At 41.1% G+C, this 17683-nt stretch overlaps 1 protein-coding gene across 1 annotated transcript in view; it reads left to right on the plus strand.

Moving 5' to 3' along the window:
- tspan17 (tetraspanin 17) overlaps nt 1-17476 on the plus strand; it is an 18965-nt gene extending 1489 nt beyond the window's left edge. Inside the window, exons 2-8 of the mRNA XM_035669092.1 lie at nt 6619-6669; nt 8449-8595; nt 9443-9613; nt 10101-10226; nt 10817-10864; nt 12526-12642; nt 12886-17476. Coding sequence (XP_035524985.1) covers nt 6619-6669; nt 8449-8595; nt 9443-9613; nt 10101-10226; nt 10817-10864; nt 12526-12642; nt 12886-12951 — 726 coding nt within the window. The 3' untranslated portion in view covers nt 12952-17476. The remainder of the gene's footprint in view (nt 1-6618; nt 6670-8448; nt 8596-9442; nt 9614-10100; nt 10227-10816; nt 10865-12525; nt 12643-12885) is intronic.
- Nucleotides 17477-17683: the final 207 nt, after the last annotated feature.

The following is a 17683-nucleotide window of genomic DNA, read 5'->3' on the forward strand; positions in this document are numbered from 1 at the left end:
TGCCCCCATCCATCTTTATACCCCCCCACCCCCCCAGTCTGAAAAGTTCCTCTGTTCAGTCTGCTTCCCCCCTCCCTCGTCGCCCGTCTGCCTCGCCTCTGTGCGGCTGGCGTACTATAATGTCTGTGGGTGAAGGAATGGCGTGTCTGCGTGCCCCGGAGGGTCTTCCCACACACTGATGGAAGGAAAAGGCCACACGGGCCTGAATACCACCCAGCCCTCCTCTTTTCAAGCACCCCTTTCACTCCCTCCACCACAATAGTGTTCGGGCTCCGCGGGACAGCATTGTTTGTGTCACTCACACACCCACAAACGCACAAAGAGTGATGGTGATAACAAAGACTCGGGGGCGGGGGGGGGGACGGGTGCTCGTTCTGATGGACTCATCAGGCCCATGGGGTCCACATGCAACTGGATCTCAACACTCCTCTTTAAAATGTAGGAGTGCTGCGCTATATCGCCGTCATGTTTTTTTTATTTTCTTGTGAAACGGAGGTGACGCGAACTGCCAAACATGCCTCAAACATGCCCCAACAACGCAACAACAACAAGTTGTACGTTTCACAATTGCCCTCGCGAATGAAAAGTGTTCTGTAATTCATTTTGGAGTGAGCAATCACGCAGGAAGTATTGAGTCATAGCGCTGTAGTGTTGTCTGATTGGTATTGTGTTCTTTCAGGCTGTTTGACACTCGGGCCAAGCTAACAGTCCTGTTTCTGAGCCCTGTGCGAAACTGTCGGACAAGTTCCAGCTCGCTAGCTGTTTGGGTTAATAATCACTAGAAGATGTTCTCCTCTTGTCTCTGTGCTGTGAAACTGGATTTGACAGACAAGCCAATGCATTGCCGAAATAGAGAGAGATGGGGTTTACTCTCCACAAATCAACCCATTTGTCTTTTCTATAGTGATCTTGTCAGGCTTGAAAATGCTGCCTAAAGTGAGACAGAATGCTCGTAAGGCCCTAAATATCGCGGAGCAATAAAACCTAGAGCTCCTTTTCTGTGTGATTTTCTCGAGCTTGTTGTTGACAGCCAGACGTTCTCACCCGAGAACAACGCACCTTCTCTCGTCCCCACAATACACTCACTCCTCACATCCACTTAATTAATCATATTTTCTGCCTGAGCTGCTGAAATGTTTGGGAGCTCTGCACGCTGTAATTAAGAGCTTGTTAAGCTGTAACCAAGTCGCTGAGGTAGTTGGGTGCAGGCAGTGTGTTATTAGCCAGCTCCAGCTCCAAGTGTCTGCGCAGAGAGCCAGGTGTGAATGCGTCGTTCAAGCCGCTGTTACAGGTAGTGAGGGATTCAACGGTCGGTTTACGAGCAACAGTTGCGAGCGTTTTTCTGGTTCCAGCCTCTCAAGTGTGAGGATTCGATGCTTTTCTTTGTCGTGTGGGTTAGTCGTCTGAATATGTTTGGTTTTAGGAGAATTTATCAGATAAAACGGGGAATTTTGAATATGTCACTTTATGATCATTTTCACTGTTTATTTCTTGACACATTCAGTGAATCAGGTTTATAAATAATACCAATAATTGTTAGTTGTAGCGCATGTAAAACCTCCCAAACACAGTTGATGTCAAGTAACATCTATCGACCTCCGTTCCAGTCTTACGTCTGAGAACAAATGCATATGTTTTTCTGTTTTGTGGTAGCTGTTTCCCACAGATAAAATCAAATGTGACCACTCCCAGGGGGATTTTTCTTTTCTGATTCGTTCTGATGCTCTGTCCAGTGCAGTCTGTCTCAGTTGGGTCTACACGATATCTGGATACATCTGGATACAAGATAATAGCTCAGAACAGGACCTAACCTTCTTTGGATTATAGCCACAGTGCAGAGTTTTCATTGTCCATTTGAGTCAGATACATTTTGCCCACCCAAACTTGTTTTTAGTTACACGCTGTTGCAATTCATCAGCCGAATTGATAAATTGATTTTGCCGTATCGAGTGTGGAGGAGTGTGAATGCAAAATGCGTGGAAGTGTTTCCTTGCCGCACAATCAGATGAGCTGTTGGCAGCGCCGCTGATATCATATCATCAGGAATGGGTGCGTTCACACGGCCGGCCACATTAGAAATTCAGCTTTTTTTTTTAGGGAGTCATTGAAAGGTCAGTCACACTTGAGTAAGCCTATAGCCTGTGCATTTGTGTGTGTCCAGGCAGCGTGGAGCTTGGTTTGTCTGCTAGTTAGTTGAGGTTAATGGGATCAGCTGGCTTAGGGAGGCATCTCCTCAAGTGGTGATAATCTCTCCGTCCACATGGAGAGGAACCCCTTGCTCTGGGACACGCACATCTTACAGCAGCACAAAACAAACAGGCGGATTTGAATAACGAGGCGGATACAAGGACATCTAGTTCCAGACTGTGTTTATTTGCTCAGTGATAAAACATAGAAGTACAGTGATAAGAGCCGAGGCATTAGAAATAATGAAATATGCAGAAGAAAGGGTTGGGAACAAATCTTGAGGGACTTCTAAAACATCTTGTCTCCAAACAAAAGAATCAATAGGTATAAACTAAAGAAACAAGGACACAATACTGTGCTTTTATTGGTTTATTGTTTATTATTATAGAAATCTGTGTATAATTGTCCCTTAGGTTTTATCTACAGCTCAGTAAATAGCACTGATTTTCAGAAGAACATTTTTGTTTTGGTGGTGTTGACAGTGTTTAGCTCAGGTAGTGTATTCAGTGGCAGTGACGACCTGAATTTGACTCTGGCTGTCCACATTACACTGTGGGAAAATTCAGATAAAAGGAAATTACACAAGGACTGTACAAAGGCAGGTTCAGTTCAGTTTCAATGTACTCATTCAGTCAAACTCACTTCAATCAAAACCATAGTCTCCCACGAGGAACGTTTGGTTAGCAAATATGGCTTTAAAAAGGCACATAATACGGGTACAGGATGTGCTGACAGGCCTGCATGTTAGATAGTGTGTTGGGCCTATACAGTAACAGACACTTCATAGTACAACTGAGTGAAACTTTGAGTTAGCAGTAGGTCAAGTCTCTGCAATAGTGTGATTTTAAAAAAAGGAATGAAATCCAGTTGAACTTGAACTTGTGCTTAAATTTACTACATTTAAATTGTGAGTTTAATTCAATGATTAAGTTAATGGCACACGTATTCACCGACTGAGAAAGAGATTCAGGAGTGGTAAGTCACGATGACAGGGTACCAGGCTTGGATATTACCTCATAGCTGTCTCACTTAATGCTGCCTTCCAGGTCGCCTCAAGCTGTGGCAGGGGGAAATACAACTTGACGTGCATTGAAGTACATTTGACCGGAAATAATAAGAAAATTGGCCATATAACAAAAGTACTTTTCTGGTGTCTGGCTGGTGTTTAATTTTAGAAGCACCAGAGTGAAGAAGCATTTTTTTTTCTCCCCCTTTCTGCTTTATTGGATTGTTCACAGCAGAGAGGAAATGGGAGACATGGGAAAGGGATGTGTCCATATTTACTGAACCACCAGGGCCTCCGGTAATTGATGATTTGAAGGCTTCGACAGAAATAGTTGTATATTTATTTCAAGTTCGTATAATTTACATGGCATGTTGCATGATAAACACTACGCAGTATGACACAAGACACATCCTGTGTATTTGGCCCTTGAATGTTGCATTTCTGCAGCTCTGGTAATCCCAGAAATGTCTGCTGTATGGGTACTTCTTGAAGTACTTGAAGGCAACACCAACACTACAATGGTCCCACTCAAATCCATGATATTGTTAATACTGTCCGGCCAGGGCACAAAATTAACAACAGCCGATTGCTGGTTAAAAAAATGCTTGTGGCTGGTAGATTTTCTTCTCACCAGACAAAAAACAACGGTGATCCATTGTGATACGTGAACAAAAAAGTTGTCTCTGGTTAATTATGACAGTTTGAAATGATTCCCAAATGTAGCAATGGTATAAATTAAATCTAGTCTACAGGATATTATCCATCAGTGTCATCAACTCTTTCTGGTTTCCTGTTGAGGGCAGAGCAGTGGGAGTAAGTGAGGAAGCACATCCTATGTGTCAGTGGGTAGGGATTTACTAGAGAAATGTCTTCAGATAACAATCATAAAAGTTTATTTTCTTTTTAGGCTGCAGTAAACTGCATTAGTGAGACTGCTCCACATACTGTAGGGAGTAAAATCCTTACTGCTGCACCAAATGTTCAAAATTCAGCCCACTTTGTTGCCCATTTGAGGGCAACTTCCTGGTGATGACCTCTGGGGATTTTCAGCTCTAAGGGCCACTCAAATGCCACATTCATTTTGGGCTGTGTGCAGCTGAATCATCTCATTTGGAAAGAAGGTGCAGCTTTAGTTCAGCCTTCTGGTTCTCTCAAGGACACTCCTCCACTGGCTGTGTCCTTCAGAAACTTCCAGACCCTGAATCCAAGAGTCAGAGTCAGAAAAAGCGGCCAGAAAAGTTGCACCCTGTTATATAACACACACAGGTGTTGTGTTGTCCAGACATAGTTTGTTTTTTGAGACACCAAAAAAAAACTTGTATCTTGTTTAGTGTTCAATAAGTCATGACTCACTTTTAATGTGACTTATTGATCTCAAAGCAAAAACAGTCCAACCTCTCCTCTTTTCTGCTTAACCAGTCTACTGGCCATTTTCTGCCTCTATAGGAGGAAACTATTGCATCTGCTAATACTGCCAACTGAACTGCCACCAAATACAGCTGAAGGTTGTTGTATGTATGCTGCAGACAGGTCTTGCTAAGAAGGTTTTCATATATAATAAATTCTGTAGAGCAGTAGTATTAGGTTGAACCACCATGAGATATAATCAGGTATTTTGCAGTTTAACGGCTGAAGCAGTGGTTTAAAAACACAGAAACAACATAATACCACAAGGAGTAACATGCAAAAGCTTTTCTTCCCTTTTTCAAATCCAAATATTGAAACATGTTCAGCTGTACCAGATGAGTCCCTGTTATTGCCACATTTGCCACAGTTTTTAACGACATTTTGATACAATGGAGAATGAATTAAGTGTTGTCATGAATTTACACCGATTGCTACAACAATAAACTCTGTCTGAAGCTAATGTTCACAGCGGCGCTTAAATAATATCCCAATTCTAATTTTCACAGTTAAGAATCATAGAAAATTGGCAACATTTAAAGATTGTCTTTGGTTTAAGTTGACAGTAGTTAATGAATTTGAATCTGTAATTCACCGTGATTAAGTGTTCAGAATTGGTAATTATCCACAATATCTAGAAAACCATTGTGTAACATTATACTTGAGATGGAGTTGTGTAATAGTGGTTTCACTGCTGCAGGGTAGAGTTGTTTTCTCTGCCACAGCTTTTCTTGCTCTCTTATTTATCTGTGTGGAGTATTGAGGCTCTGAGGGTAAATGGTTTAATACTCTGTCAGTCTAATCTCTAATACCTGATCTCCATGTGTTTACCTCGACTCTTCCTGCGTGTCACTTTCCAGCTGAAGCACCACACCCTTCACTGCTACCTCTTATGTAACGGCCGGGGCCAACCCTGTAGCAATCCCTCACGGTTGCTGTGGTTGTTTGGGATACCGTCACATTGTCGGTCTTGTTATGTGCGCTGACGTATTGCCGTCAGTTTACCTGCTTCACCCGATTTAATCAGCTTCCCGACGATATGATTTTTTTCCCAATTTCAATGGGGCTATTATATTTCAGGCTCTGCCATTCTAGTGTTCCTCAGTTAAGTTCATTACCATCCCAAATCTCTTAGGAATGACATTTTGTGGCAGCTAAGCAGTTGATTAGAAAATAACATTATACGAGTAAAAGCACACTACCCAGAAATGTGTGATTCTTACTGAAATGCAGTCTGATTAGATTAGTCCTGAAGACTTACTGTTATGTTGTTAAATGTTCTTTATCTTTACATATTATTGTCCAGTGCTGTGGCCATCTCAAGCATTCACCCAGTGGTTTTTCAAAGTTCTCCTTTTTTCTTTTTTTTTTTGGCATGTTTTAAACTGTGTGCCCTACATTCATCCTTCATGGGACGGGAGGCTAATACCAAAGAGATTTTCCTTAACTCTCAGGATATCAGATCCTCCACCCACTTAAATTTCCCAGAGCAGTGACTCTAACCTGCAATAACCTGCAGATGTAATGAGTCACTCTATCAACAGCAAATTAAAAGGCATATTCTCAGAATTCGCTTTAAAAAAAACCAAAAAGCCAATTTTCTCAATTAGATTATTTCTATTAGCGATGCGGTTCTACACGAATGCACAATTATCTGCCCGTTTTAGAAGATTACTGTTTTTTTTGGGATATTTCTGTATGTGTGTCTTGACTGTGCTCTTCTGGTTTAGTGTGGGTGAGGCTGTGTGGAAAAGGGTGATATCATAGATTACTATGGATCAATCTGAAGATAGTTGTTGGGTTGTTTGCATATGTTGCCAGGGGAGACACTACTGTAAATCCTATGCGATAAAACCACACCCACGAAGTCCCGGTATAGGTTTTTGTTGTGTTTAATCTTCTATCAATTTGTCGAGGTTTAACTTTGATGCTCATTGAGTCTCAAATATGCAATTTCTTCATCTTGTTAGTGTTTCTTTCTGTCTGACGCTGAATCCTCTTCTCTGTGCTTTGTTTTACAGTTACTAGGAGCTGCATTCTTGGGCATAGGCCTGTGGGCATGGGCGGAGAAGGTAAGTATAAACACATGCACACAAACGCACACTGTTATAGTACAATGTGATTGCCTCAACAGCATAGCTAAATTTGTTCCGCATATTCCAGTGGGAATAAGCTTTAAATACAATTTGCAGAAGAGAGTTTAGATGAAAACAGGACTTTTATGAGAGGTGGTGTGGGAAATCCAGCGAGGGCACCATTCCTGAAACGCTTTATAGCACTATTAACTGATAAAGGTCCTGGTTAACATGTCTTAGTCTCCTGAGGAGATGAAATATGTTGCTGCAGCTTAAGTGTGATTTGTGACTGTTAAAGTTTTGTTGAGCCAATGTTTTTTCCTAAGAGTTGCAGAGTTTAACAGAAGCTAGAAATAGGCACAGCTACAAATATGGACCCATAAACAAAACTATGAACTGAATTTGCATGGATTCTGGTTACTGTGTACTTTCCACAGTATACTAGCCACGGATGTCAGGTGCTGCCATTAACCTCGTGTGCAGTGGATCGTGGCCACGTTTAAAACTCCCTCCAAATCGAGTTAACAGTCAATTTGTTCATTAATTATCTAGAAGTTGTACCAGTCGGTTCAGTAAATGCTGCACCGGCGTGGAAGCATGTACTGATTAGTAACGTCTGGCCATGAACTCTGTGCAAATAGGCCTGTATTGGAGTACCTGGTGGAACAGCGTGAATAATTTAAAGGGATTAGGTCGAATGATGAATAGCGGGTACTGGAAAGGCATAATGGTGAGTTTGGGTCTCAGTGACTAAGATGATTAGTTTCTGGCCCGCTGCGTTCAGCCAGTCTGGTTTATTGTTTCAGGGCCTCATGCTTAAATTCAAATGAAGGCACTTTATTCTTCACCAGTGCCATAAAAAACACAAGAATGCTGTTATGCCTCTGTCGTATAGTTGTCCCTTGGCTCAGTGCAGTGGGAGCTTAACTTAAGCAGTATGAGATTTCTGCATCCTGGGCTTTAGCTGCAAGTGTTTGACATGTGCACTATATGCGACAAGCAAACGGGATGTCAGAACTAAGAGATGGTGCCCACATTTACAGACGCTGGTGGGATCCCTTTCAAGACGGTGAGAAATACAGAAAGAGATGATGAGAGATGATGCGTGAACCAGAACGCACATTATCTTCGAAAAGGTTTTGTACTCGCAAACTGCACCTCCTTGCAATGTACTACCTTGTGACATCTTCCAGTGAACCCACTCTTTGGCGCCGAGGTGTAGTTCCTGTTTGAGAAATGTGACAGCGCGAGGCATGGGACTGACAGGAAAACATGTCGGACACACTGCGGCCTCAGAGCTGTGAGGGCAGGATATGCAGAGAGGAAGGACATCTCTTTGTGAATGCTCGCCAGAGGCTCTGAACTGTGTCTCTTCTGATAAAAGTTATTTGTTTTATAGGCTGGACCGAGATCTGCTAGAGAGTGAAATTGTGTTGTAGATAAATTGATATATAACACCTTGGGATTTGCTATTTGATTTAGAAAGCAACACACTTGATAGATACCATTCTAAACAGTATTGCCTTATAATAGATTTTTCTGCTGTACTTCTCTATATATCTCGGAACAAGGCAACCCTGGCCTCTTGGCTGTATCATTAGTTAAATTGTCACTGTTTCTCTTTGACATCACAGGCTCTTGTCAAGGTTAACTGTGTGTTTTTGTAGAGTGCAGAATTTAGCTTTGACCTTGTAATAGAGATAGAAAGGATTATATTTGGAAGTATTATAGTCAGAATTTTAACCATTCTCTTTCATCTTTCCTCCTTTCCCGCAGGGCGTACTGTCCAATCTGTCATCCATCACAGACCTAGGGGGTTTCGACCCCGTGTGGCTCTTCATTGTCGTTGGAGGGGTCATGTTCATTCTGGGCTTTGCTGGCTGTATCGGAGCGCTCAGAGAGAACACTTTCCTGCTTAAATTTGTAAGTCAGCCTCCAGACTTTCCGAGCACAGACACCATTTTAACCGCTTCACACCCCCTTAGATCTGCAGTTCACACCAGAGATGAGGCTGTCGGTGTAGCAGGTGTCACAGGACTCAGTTGAGTCACCCAAGCCAAATGCTACGGTCGGTTACATAGCACAAATATGTGTTATCTCATCACTAAACCAAGTCCTGTTTCATCAGAGAATAATGATCAGAAACACTGATTCGTGACTCATAAGCCGTTTTCAAGCGTGTCAAATATTATTTTCTTAATCTGCACTTTTTGATTTTGTCTTTTTTATCTGTAAAAACAGCTAAGATTTCTTCTAAAGCCCAAAGCCACAAGAAGACCATTTTGGGAGGTTTATTTGGGTTCACAACATGTTACAACATGTGACTGATGGAGACAAACTTGCCTTGTTGCTGGCTGCGATTCTGAGTAGCTATTAACTCCAGCCGATGTCCATTAGCAGCAGTAAGTCAGGCGTCAGAGTGAGGAGCTAATGTGGCTTTTGTGCATTTATCATCAGCCCCGTCTCCTCTCCTCCTACATTTACTGTAAAGGGATGATATAACGGTACCTCGGGGACTGCGGCTTTTGTTGCAACACTCTCACTCAGCAAATCAGGACAGGCCCAACAACCAGACCTGTACAGGGACGTTACATCAGAGCTGTTCCTTTTTAATTCTTTCACAAGAAATTTTTTTTATTAGTGTTCTGATACATTACTAAACAGGACTTTCTTGGGCGCACTCAGATTCCCTGATTAAAGTGACAGATTTATTGTTTTCTGTTTGTGTGTTTGCGTGCGTTCACTCCTGTGTGTGTCATGTACTTTGCAGTTTTCTGTGTTCCTGGGTTTGATCTTCTTCTTGGAGCTGACTGCAGGGATCCTTGCCTTCGTCTTTAAGGACTGGATCAAAGACCAGCTCAACTTCTTCATCAACAACAATGTCAAGGCCTACCGCGATGACATCGACTTGCAAAATCTCATTGACTTTGCCCAGGAATATGTGAGTCCATGACTACTGACTGACACTTATGTGTTACTTTCTTGTTATGGTTCATGTTTCTTGGCTTGAAGAACTTACTCCCCTCTGTAGAAATGTTGCAACACTGATCTTGAGTCAGCTCAGTTCTGGGCAGAGACGAGAATGAGTAAGCCGTTGCAATTGTGGTGTAAATCTCACTATTAATATGATTGTATTTCCCTCAAATCGTTATCCAATTAAATGAATGAAACAGTTTAGATAATTGGGTCCCGTGTGTAAACTCTGGGCTCTGTGATGACATACTGTAAAGGCGATTAGATCCACTGTTGTCTCGCCCTTTGTGTCCCGCTATCTGTAGTCACTACCCGCCACAGTAAGCTGGCTACCCAGCCAAGCTGACCTGAGCCAGGCTCTGAAGAGTTGTTTTAGGACCAGATCAGAGAAAATAAATCTGTCTGTTAACCACAGTTGGCTGTTTAATCTCTCCCCGTTGTTGCTGCTGTCTCAGTGGTCATGCTGTGGAGCTCACGGGTCGGACGACTGGAACCTGAACATCTATTTTAACTGCACTGAGCTGAACCCCAGTAGGGAGCGCTGTGGAGTCCCCTTCTCCTGCTGTGTCAAAGACCCTGCAGTGAGTCATTCAACAATAATAATACATTATTAATTCTGCATAATTTTTGTAGTATAGAGTTGTAACAATTAGTTAATCTGCAGAAAATGTATTTTGATAATCAAATAATTAGAAGCAAAAATTCCAAATTTGCTGGTTTCAGCTACTCAAAGACGTCACCTTAGACTGGAATTGTAATGGGCATTTTTCACAATTTTCTGATATTTTGGAGAGAAAATAATACACATATTAGCCGATAATGAAAGTAATAGGCTATAGCCCCAATATAATTTTCGAACTGTAGTATTTCTTTTAGCATCATTTTATTTCATTTTGAAAGCTTATAGAGTTGAAAAAGAAAGTAGTTGAAAATGGACAAGATAGAGTACTATGTAATATATTGCCTTTAATGACTCCCAATATCTAGCCATTCTTGTGTAGCCATACTGACAATTGTTTATCAATTAGTTGTTGTAAAGTTACTCTCAAAAGCAGCAAGTCACTTCTTAATTTATTTCGGCTCCTCTCAGATTTAAAAAAGAGTCTTTCAACATCTCAGACGCTGTGACCAGCAGCTGTGAGGATTTCAAATTTCTGTGTTGTTCTTGCAGGAGGATGTCATCAACACGCAGTGCGGTTATGATGTTCGGCTTCAAGGGGTTCGTATCTCTAGACATGTCTCTACCACTTCTGTATGTCTCTAAAATGTTACATAAACTTATATTTGATTTACTATACTCTCCAGTTGTTTCTCCTTTCAGGACTGAGCTCACTGAAAATGAATGTTGTGTTTTATGATATTTTTTAAAATAAATCTAGATCATCTAAAACGTAATGAAACGATACCAGTTTAATAGAGCCAGTTCTCATTCACAGTGCAGTCTCTGGCAGTAGTTGAACATGATTGGCAGCCAGTGCCAGCCCTTCTGGTTAAAATGACGCAAAGCTGCTGAGTGGAATTACTCCTGAGAGCAAGTTGATTGACAAGCTGCAAACCTATTTGATTGAAATGATCTAAGCAGTTGTTGAAGGGTGGATTGGCAATCAGGTTCATTTGTTTGAAGCCCAATTGGTTGTCTCGGTAAGTAAAAAATTGATTAATAATTAAAAAACAAATAGTTTTGAATGAAACCAGTCAAGTTTAGATTTCATAGTATCTTTCTTAACATTCTTGTTGAGGAAAAACACCACACAAAAACCATACCAACACAGCAGACAGAGAATATATAGGGTTAAATAGCACACAGGCTCCTCTGCATGCTTCTTGCCTTAATAACAGATTGTTCTTCTAACAGGGATAATTAGGCTCCAGTTATAGCCCAGAGAGCACCCTTACTACACTCTGTAATTGGCGACTCAGTGGGTTATGCCAGTCCGTTCCCTTTTCCTCTGAGTGTGGGTGTGGTGGTTACAACTCACTGCAGTGCAGTCAGAAAGATTGCTGTTGCTAGGCGCACTGCAATACAGTGAACCACCTGCCACTGAGTTGGTATGAATTCATTTTCTCTGTGTGCTCTTCCGCTGTAACGCCCTGGCCATTGGCATTTTGCTGAAGCTATCAGTGATGTGCAGAAAGTTCCTGTTCAGCTCGTTTGTGGAGGGCAGGCTGGGAAAGAGGAAGAGCAGGAGACATGGGGAGGACAGCAGCGCAACAAAGGCAGAGGGCTGAAATAGCTTCAGAGGAAGTTCACAGCCAGAACAACATAGTGTTTCCTGCTTTTTTTATTGGCTGCCAAGGGGCTCCCCTTGCCTCCCATTGGTTGAAAGCTAGCTTTCAGGTTTTGCAGGAGAACAAAGAGTTTGCCGGGTTGTCTCGTGGAGTAACAAAGAGAGCATTGTAAAGAGTCCTGTTCACACCCATTCTTACCCCCCATTTTAGTGTCTTTGCAGCTCTAAATTACACCTTTTTCTTTTCCGTCTCGTCCATGTGCGTTGCCTGAATCTGACAACACAAACAGCCATCTGTCCGGTAACAGGAAACAGCCTCTGCCTGTTTGTTCAGTCCCAACAGTGTCCCCCGAGAAACTGAATACACTGCCTTGATATTCTCCCTGTCATCCAGACACTGACACGTTGTAAACTAAGGGTGACTCAGCTCTCACTCACTCCTCATGCTCTCCTCAGCGGGGAAGGAGTCAGTGGACAGAATGCTATCTGTGTTTGTTTTGCCCTACATTAGTCAGAATTCAGATGTTTATTTAAAAACATGGAAAAGGTCAATGTCCTCTCTGAGAACTGGTCATTTTAATGTGATAAAAATACAACATTTATTCACATTTCATTTTAATTAACTTCTAAACTGTTTTTGTTTTTTAAAAAGGAGCTGGACCGGCAGAAATATATCTATACCAAGGGCTGTGTGGGACAGTTTGAGAAGTGGCTTCAGGACAACTTGATTATTGTAGCTGGGATCTTTGTTGGTATTGCACTTTTACAGGTAAGTCTCTGGCTTAGCAGACTACTTTTCTTTTACATTTACATGAGGAAAGCTAGTGCATTTGAAATAAGGTGTTTACCCTAAAACAAACAATATGCCTGGGTTCTGATTTTGTGTCATCACTGCCATCTAGTGGTGACAGCATATTGCATCATGCAAACCTCTGCAATACAGCAGTCTGCTCTTTTTTTGTTTTTCATGCTGTATCCTGAGCTCAATATCTGTCCCCTGTGTCCTCTTCAGATTTTTGGTATCTGCCTTGCTCAAAACCTGGTTAGTGATGTTAAGGCTGTCAAAGCCAACTGGTGACAGGAGAGGTTGAGTGAGGGACCCCCCCCATCCCTCACGCCCAGCCAAGTCAACACAGCACACTAACAGTCCCGTCTAGCTGAGGACGGAGCACCGACAGCATTCAACTCTACTTTGCCACTGAGCTAAGCAGCACATACACACTCTCGCACTTGTATACGTGCAGACACCAAGAGTTTACTTCCCTGTTTATCAGTGACACTTGAAGGGATCAGACCCAAACAAACATACAAACAGTCAACACTTTGTTTACCACTCAGCGGGGATTTTAACCCAAATATACAGAGGACGGTCCTGCCTTCTTCTTTTATTTCTTTTTTTTTTATTTTGTTCTTTGGACGCATGTATTTATGGGGCGCAGTTGCACAAGGACTTCTGTCAACTGGGATTGGAAGCCATGGATGAAAGTGAGAGACAACACAAAAACAAAGGAAGAGGGACAATACGTCTCCCTTTTTTTAGATCAAGCAGAGCCTCTTTCTACTCAGTGAGGGGTTGAACATCTCCTACAAACGGCCTGTTTTTAACTTGCTTATCCCCACTTCCTGCTGCAGAGGAACGTGGGTGGCTGGCCAGCCGGCCAACACGCACATGGATTCTTCTGCACGTCATTTTTCTCCATCGTGACCTTTTTATGACCACTGAAAAAGACTCGGAACACTGGCTGGTCAAGCCTGCAACTTCAAATAATTTCAGGAGATTTAACATTATAAATCCAAATGTAAAAAGTGCCATTAATTTCCAGTGATATATTTTGTCTTCTTCCTGTTCTTTACATGGAATCTCCGCACCCCGCCCCTCAATACCTCAGGGCCTGGCTGAAAATACACGTGTATGCTTTCTGCCACCGGTTAAAAGCATATCTATTTTTTTCCATCCATGTCTGTTGAATTTAGATACACTAACTTAATGCAGAAAAACAATGACAGTTCCTTGAAAATCGCCCTGTTTGCCCTGCAGTGATTGTATTATCTGATGATTTACTGAAGGATATTGTCTAGTATTATATGAAAAGGCCTGGTGTGGTTAGGATTGTAGGTCTATGCTATACAGGGAAAAGGGTTTAATGTTAGTTGAGATTGTTTATCTCTGGGCATCCCTCAGGCACATGGGATTGCTGGTTTGGGGCCTTTTTAACTTGACTTATGTTATCACATTTGTCTTATATTTTGTCCTCTGCATAGTGAAATAAGAATATTTGTCTGTTTTTTTAAAGATATCCTTTATTCATTCTTTATTTCCTGTCCTTTCATAGACACAGATTTTAATTCTGGGTTTATTGTTTGACTTTAGCAGGCACCTATTTTACCTCTGACCCATCAGTCAACTGCGAAATAGCTTCTTTTTGTTGCATTATTAGCAGTCCTAATGGAGACCAAATAATATCAGCTGGCCACAAGCTAATTGCCAAGATTTTGTCTGGCTTCAATTCTGATTTTGTTAGGAATGCCAAGAATAACAAATAGCATTTCTAGATGGGCAAAATGTGAATCTATTGTCCCTTTTATGTGGGAAGTGCCAGTTAAAATGAAAAATCAAACAAAAATTAAAAATGTTACAGTATCGCTTTTATCTTTAATTCAATGTTTTGTCTTTTTGTTTGGACTGGTTTTTAAATAGAATAGTAAATACATGCTGTTACCATTTTGATATTAGCAACAGCCTCAATATAACATGAATGCTGCTTTAACTTTGACTAGATTGATATGTAGTACAGTAACCGAGCTAACAACACGTCTCACATGATGGCATTTAAATAATTTGCCATATTGTTATTGTTTTCCAGGCTGAGGGAATATTCAGATTATTTGTTCTTTCTCAAGTTTACACTTTGTACTCCGCTTACCTTGCCATTTGTTGTTCTAAAAATCTTTTCACATTATAAGTTGCCCATCGCAGCTTTTCATCTCGTCCACGATCCTCACAGAATGTAGTGTCTGATATAACTGGGTTCACTTGATAATACTGCATATTTCTGCCTGCATTTAACCACTGCAGTTGTTTCTGGTTGTAGCAGTATCATTGGGATACATAGCACAGGCAGGATTTGAGTGGGATTTACTCAACCACACACACACGGCCAAAAAAGCATGTTTTGAATTGCAACGCACACAAGTTGAAAGATGAGTAGCATTAATATTCTGTGCACCAAAACTTTTCCTGCTTCACCGAGTCTGTCTCTAGAATATATATACATATATAGGAACACATTCGGTAACAGCACCTTATGATCGTCGGCTGTGCGTACATGTCACATGTTGCTTTCACCCACACGCTCCCTCTTCAAAACAAAACCTGATCTGACTGCACCTGTTTCAAAGCCTGTCATTTTGATGTATTTTTAAACACGGCTCGTTTTGAAAAAAAGTAAAACACAAGACGTAACAACAGTCAGTTGATTTAGGCGTCACGAATAGAATAGATCCAGTGGAGCACAATGCAGCTCTGCTGGAGTGACGGGAGTCTTAATGACTACTCTCAGTTGAAATGTATGAGTTTGCATAGGAGAAGCTCATTCGTTTTAGGGCTTAAGGTGTAATCACTGAGTAAGAGCCTCGAGCAATCTGAGAGAACAGATGTTTTTTTCCTTCGATCAAATGTAGAAACATTTACAGGATAAAACACAACTTAGAGCTAATGCAAATTCTCACACAAAGTTGCCTGATGCAACATGATTTCTCATCCTGTTATTGTAAATGTGTGTGGGCCTCTTTGATTTCACTAATTGTTAAATCAATCGGTCCCACTTGAGTCTAGAAGATCAGGATCAAACCAGTAGGGTTGTTTCCCCCCCCCTCTCTACACCTTTCTAGTTTTATCTCTCGAAAAGTGGGCTAAAGCATATAATATGTGATTAATTTACCCAAAAAATAAAAAAAAAGCAACCCCTATGCTTATGTATGCCGGAAGATTCTGTCTTGTATAAAATGGAGGGCTGCTGCCTTTTGAGTGATGCTGAGGATCTGGCTGAAGGCAGATGGAGGCCACGGGTGTCAGTTCTGCGGCAGTACAGAGCTGCAGCTCTTAAACAAAAAAGCACTCCTGCTCTCTCTCTCTCTCTGCAGCCACCGCTGTGTCTGGATGGATATGCCAATAATCAGACAGTCACCTTGGTAATAAGGACAATAATGCCATAATAATCGGTAGTAGCAGCGGCAGGACTTTAATATGCAGTCTCTCCAAAGGTGACTTACTGGAATATGTTTGTTTTAACAGCTTTGGGTGATTCTGCTTTTGTATTCCTTTAATGTAGGGGGGAAGACGGAGGGAGACAACCATGCTAATTATGCTTTGTCCTTTTATCATAATGGCCTTGCATCATGAAACACCCTCTTAATTTCTCCGCTTTCCCTGTGGGCAGTTAAATCATTCCAGAGGAGGAGCCTTGTGCATACCATGAATGTATAAGTCCGTATCAGCGTGGACCGACAGCTCCACGCTCCGTTAGAAAATTCTTGTTACTCTCACGCAGCGCAACGCACAAGACAAGTGAAGTTTAGGAATGTGAAATAAAGAGTTGTCTTAAGTGACTTCTTTTTTTTAAAAAGATGTTATTCTGATTTTTACATTTGTTTTAGTGCGCATGAAAGCAGAAGAGCATTCCATTTCATTGTGTTTCCAGGTGTGTGCAGACTTACATGGACATTTTATATGCAATCGCAGAGCATTTTAATCATCAGAAACAACCAGTTTAATGCTCTTGATTCTTAATCTCTCCTCAGTAGCTGTAAACAATGTGGATGGTTCCTAAATATTAAAATCATCTCATATGCTTAGGTTATGATCATATTTTATTGATAAAACTTATTTTGCTACATATGCATATATGAATGATTTGGTTCATTTTTTTTCTTTATGCATACAATACAAAGTGACATTGTGACTGATAATCTGTCCTGTGATGATGATCCTTTTTCCTGCTTTGAAGTCTGCAAATGTCTTGAGGTAATTCTGTTGATATTTCTTACAAAGGTGAGCAGCACATCAGACATTCACAAGTCTTACCTCATCGTGTGCAGAGAGACGCCGGTCACATCAGAGCACATTGAAGCAGCATAATTGACTTGTTTTGTGCGCATATTAACAGCAATATCACAGTTGTTAGGACTGACATTTCCATACCAGGTCAAGATATCTGAGCCAGACACAAACGTGATCTGACTGGAACGAAATAGTGCTTCAAGTTGAAGATGGTTTTTACAGATTGGCTCAGAGTTATATCAGAATATGGATAAAGTAGTTACACAGAAACCACTATAAATATCCGTTTGTTCAGCTGGACAACAGAAACATTTTTCCTCAGTTTTTTATTTTTACTTTACAGTATGTCGGTTTTTATTTGTGTGTGTCGGCAGAATACAACACACAACCATATTATCTGTCTGTTTTACAGTTTGGACCTGTCTACACTGATGGGTAGCCTTGTAAAGAAAAATGTTGTATATGAAAACTGTGGGACATGGTCTGTTACACTGTATATTGTGTTAAAATATGCCTCTTTCATATATTAAAGGATTTATGATAACAGAGGAGTGTTCTCTTGTTTTAACTCAAGCAATCATTGACAGTAAGTACATTCACTATACTCTATAAAGAGCTGTATTTACAATTTGATGTAATTGTACTTGGATATTTTCTACTCCATTACATTTTAAACAGACCATTTGCACTTTTTATTCTGCTTCATTTACTGTGTTGTGTGTGTGTGTGCGTATATGTATGTATGTATGTA

Source organism: Morone saxatilis, unplaced genomic scaffold, assembly GCF_004916995.1.
Source record: "Morone saxatilis isolate NCDOM2014 unplaced genomic scaffold, NCSU_SB_2.0 Contig22, whole genome shotgun sequence".
Taxonomy (NCBI): Eukaryota; Metazoa; Chordata; class Actinopteri; family Moronidae; genus Morone; species Morone saxatilis.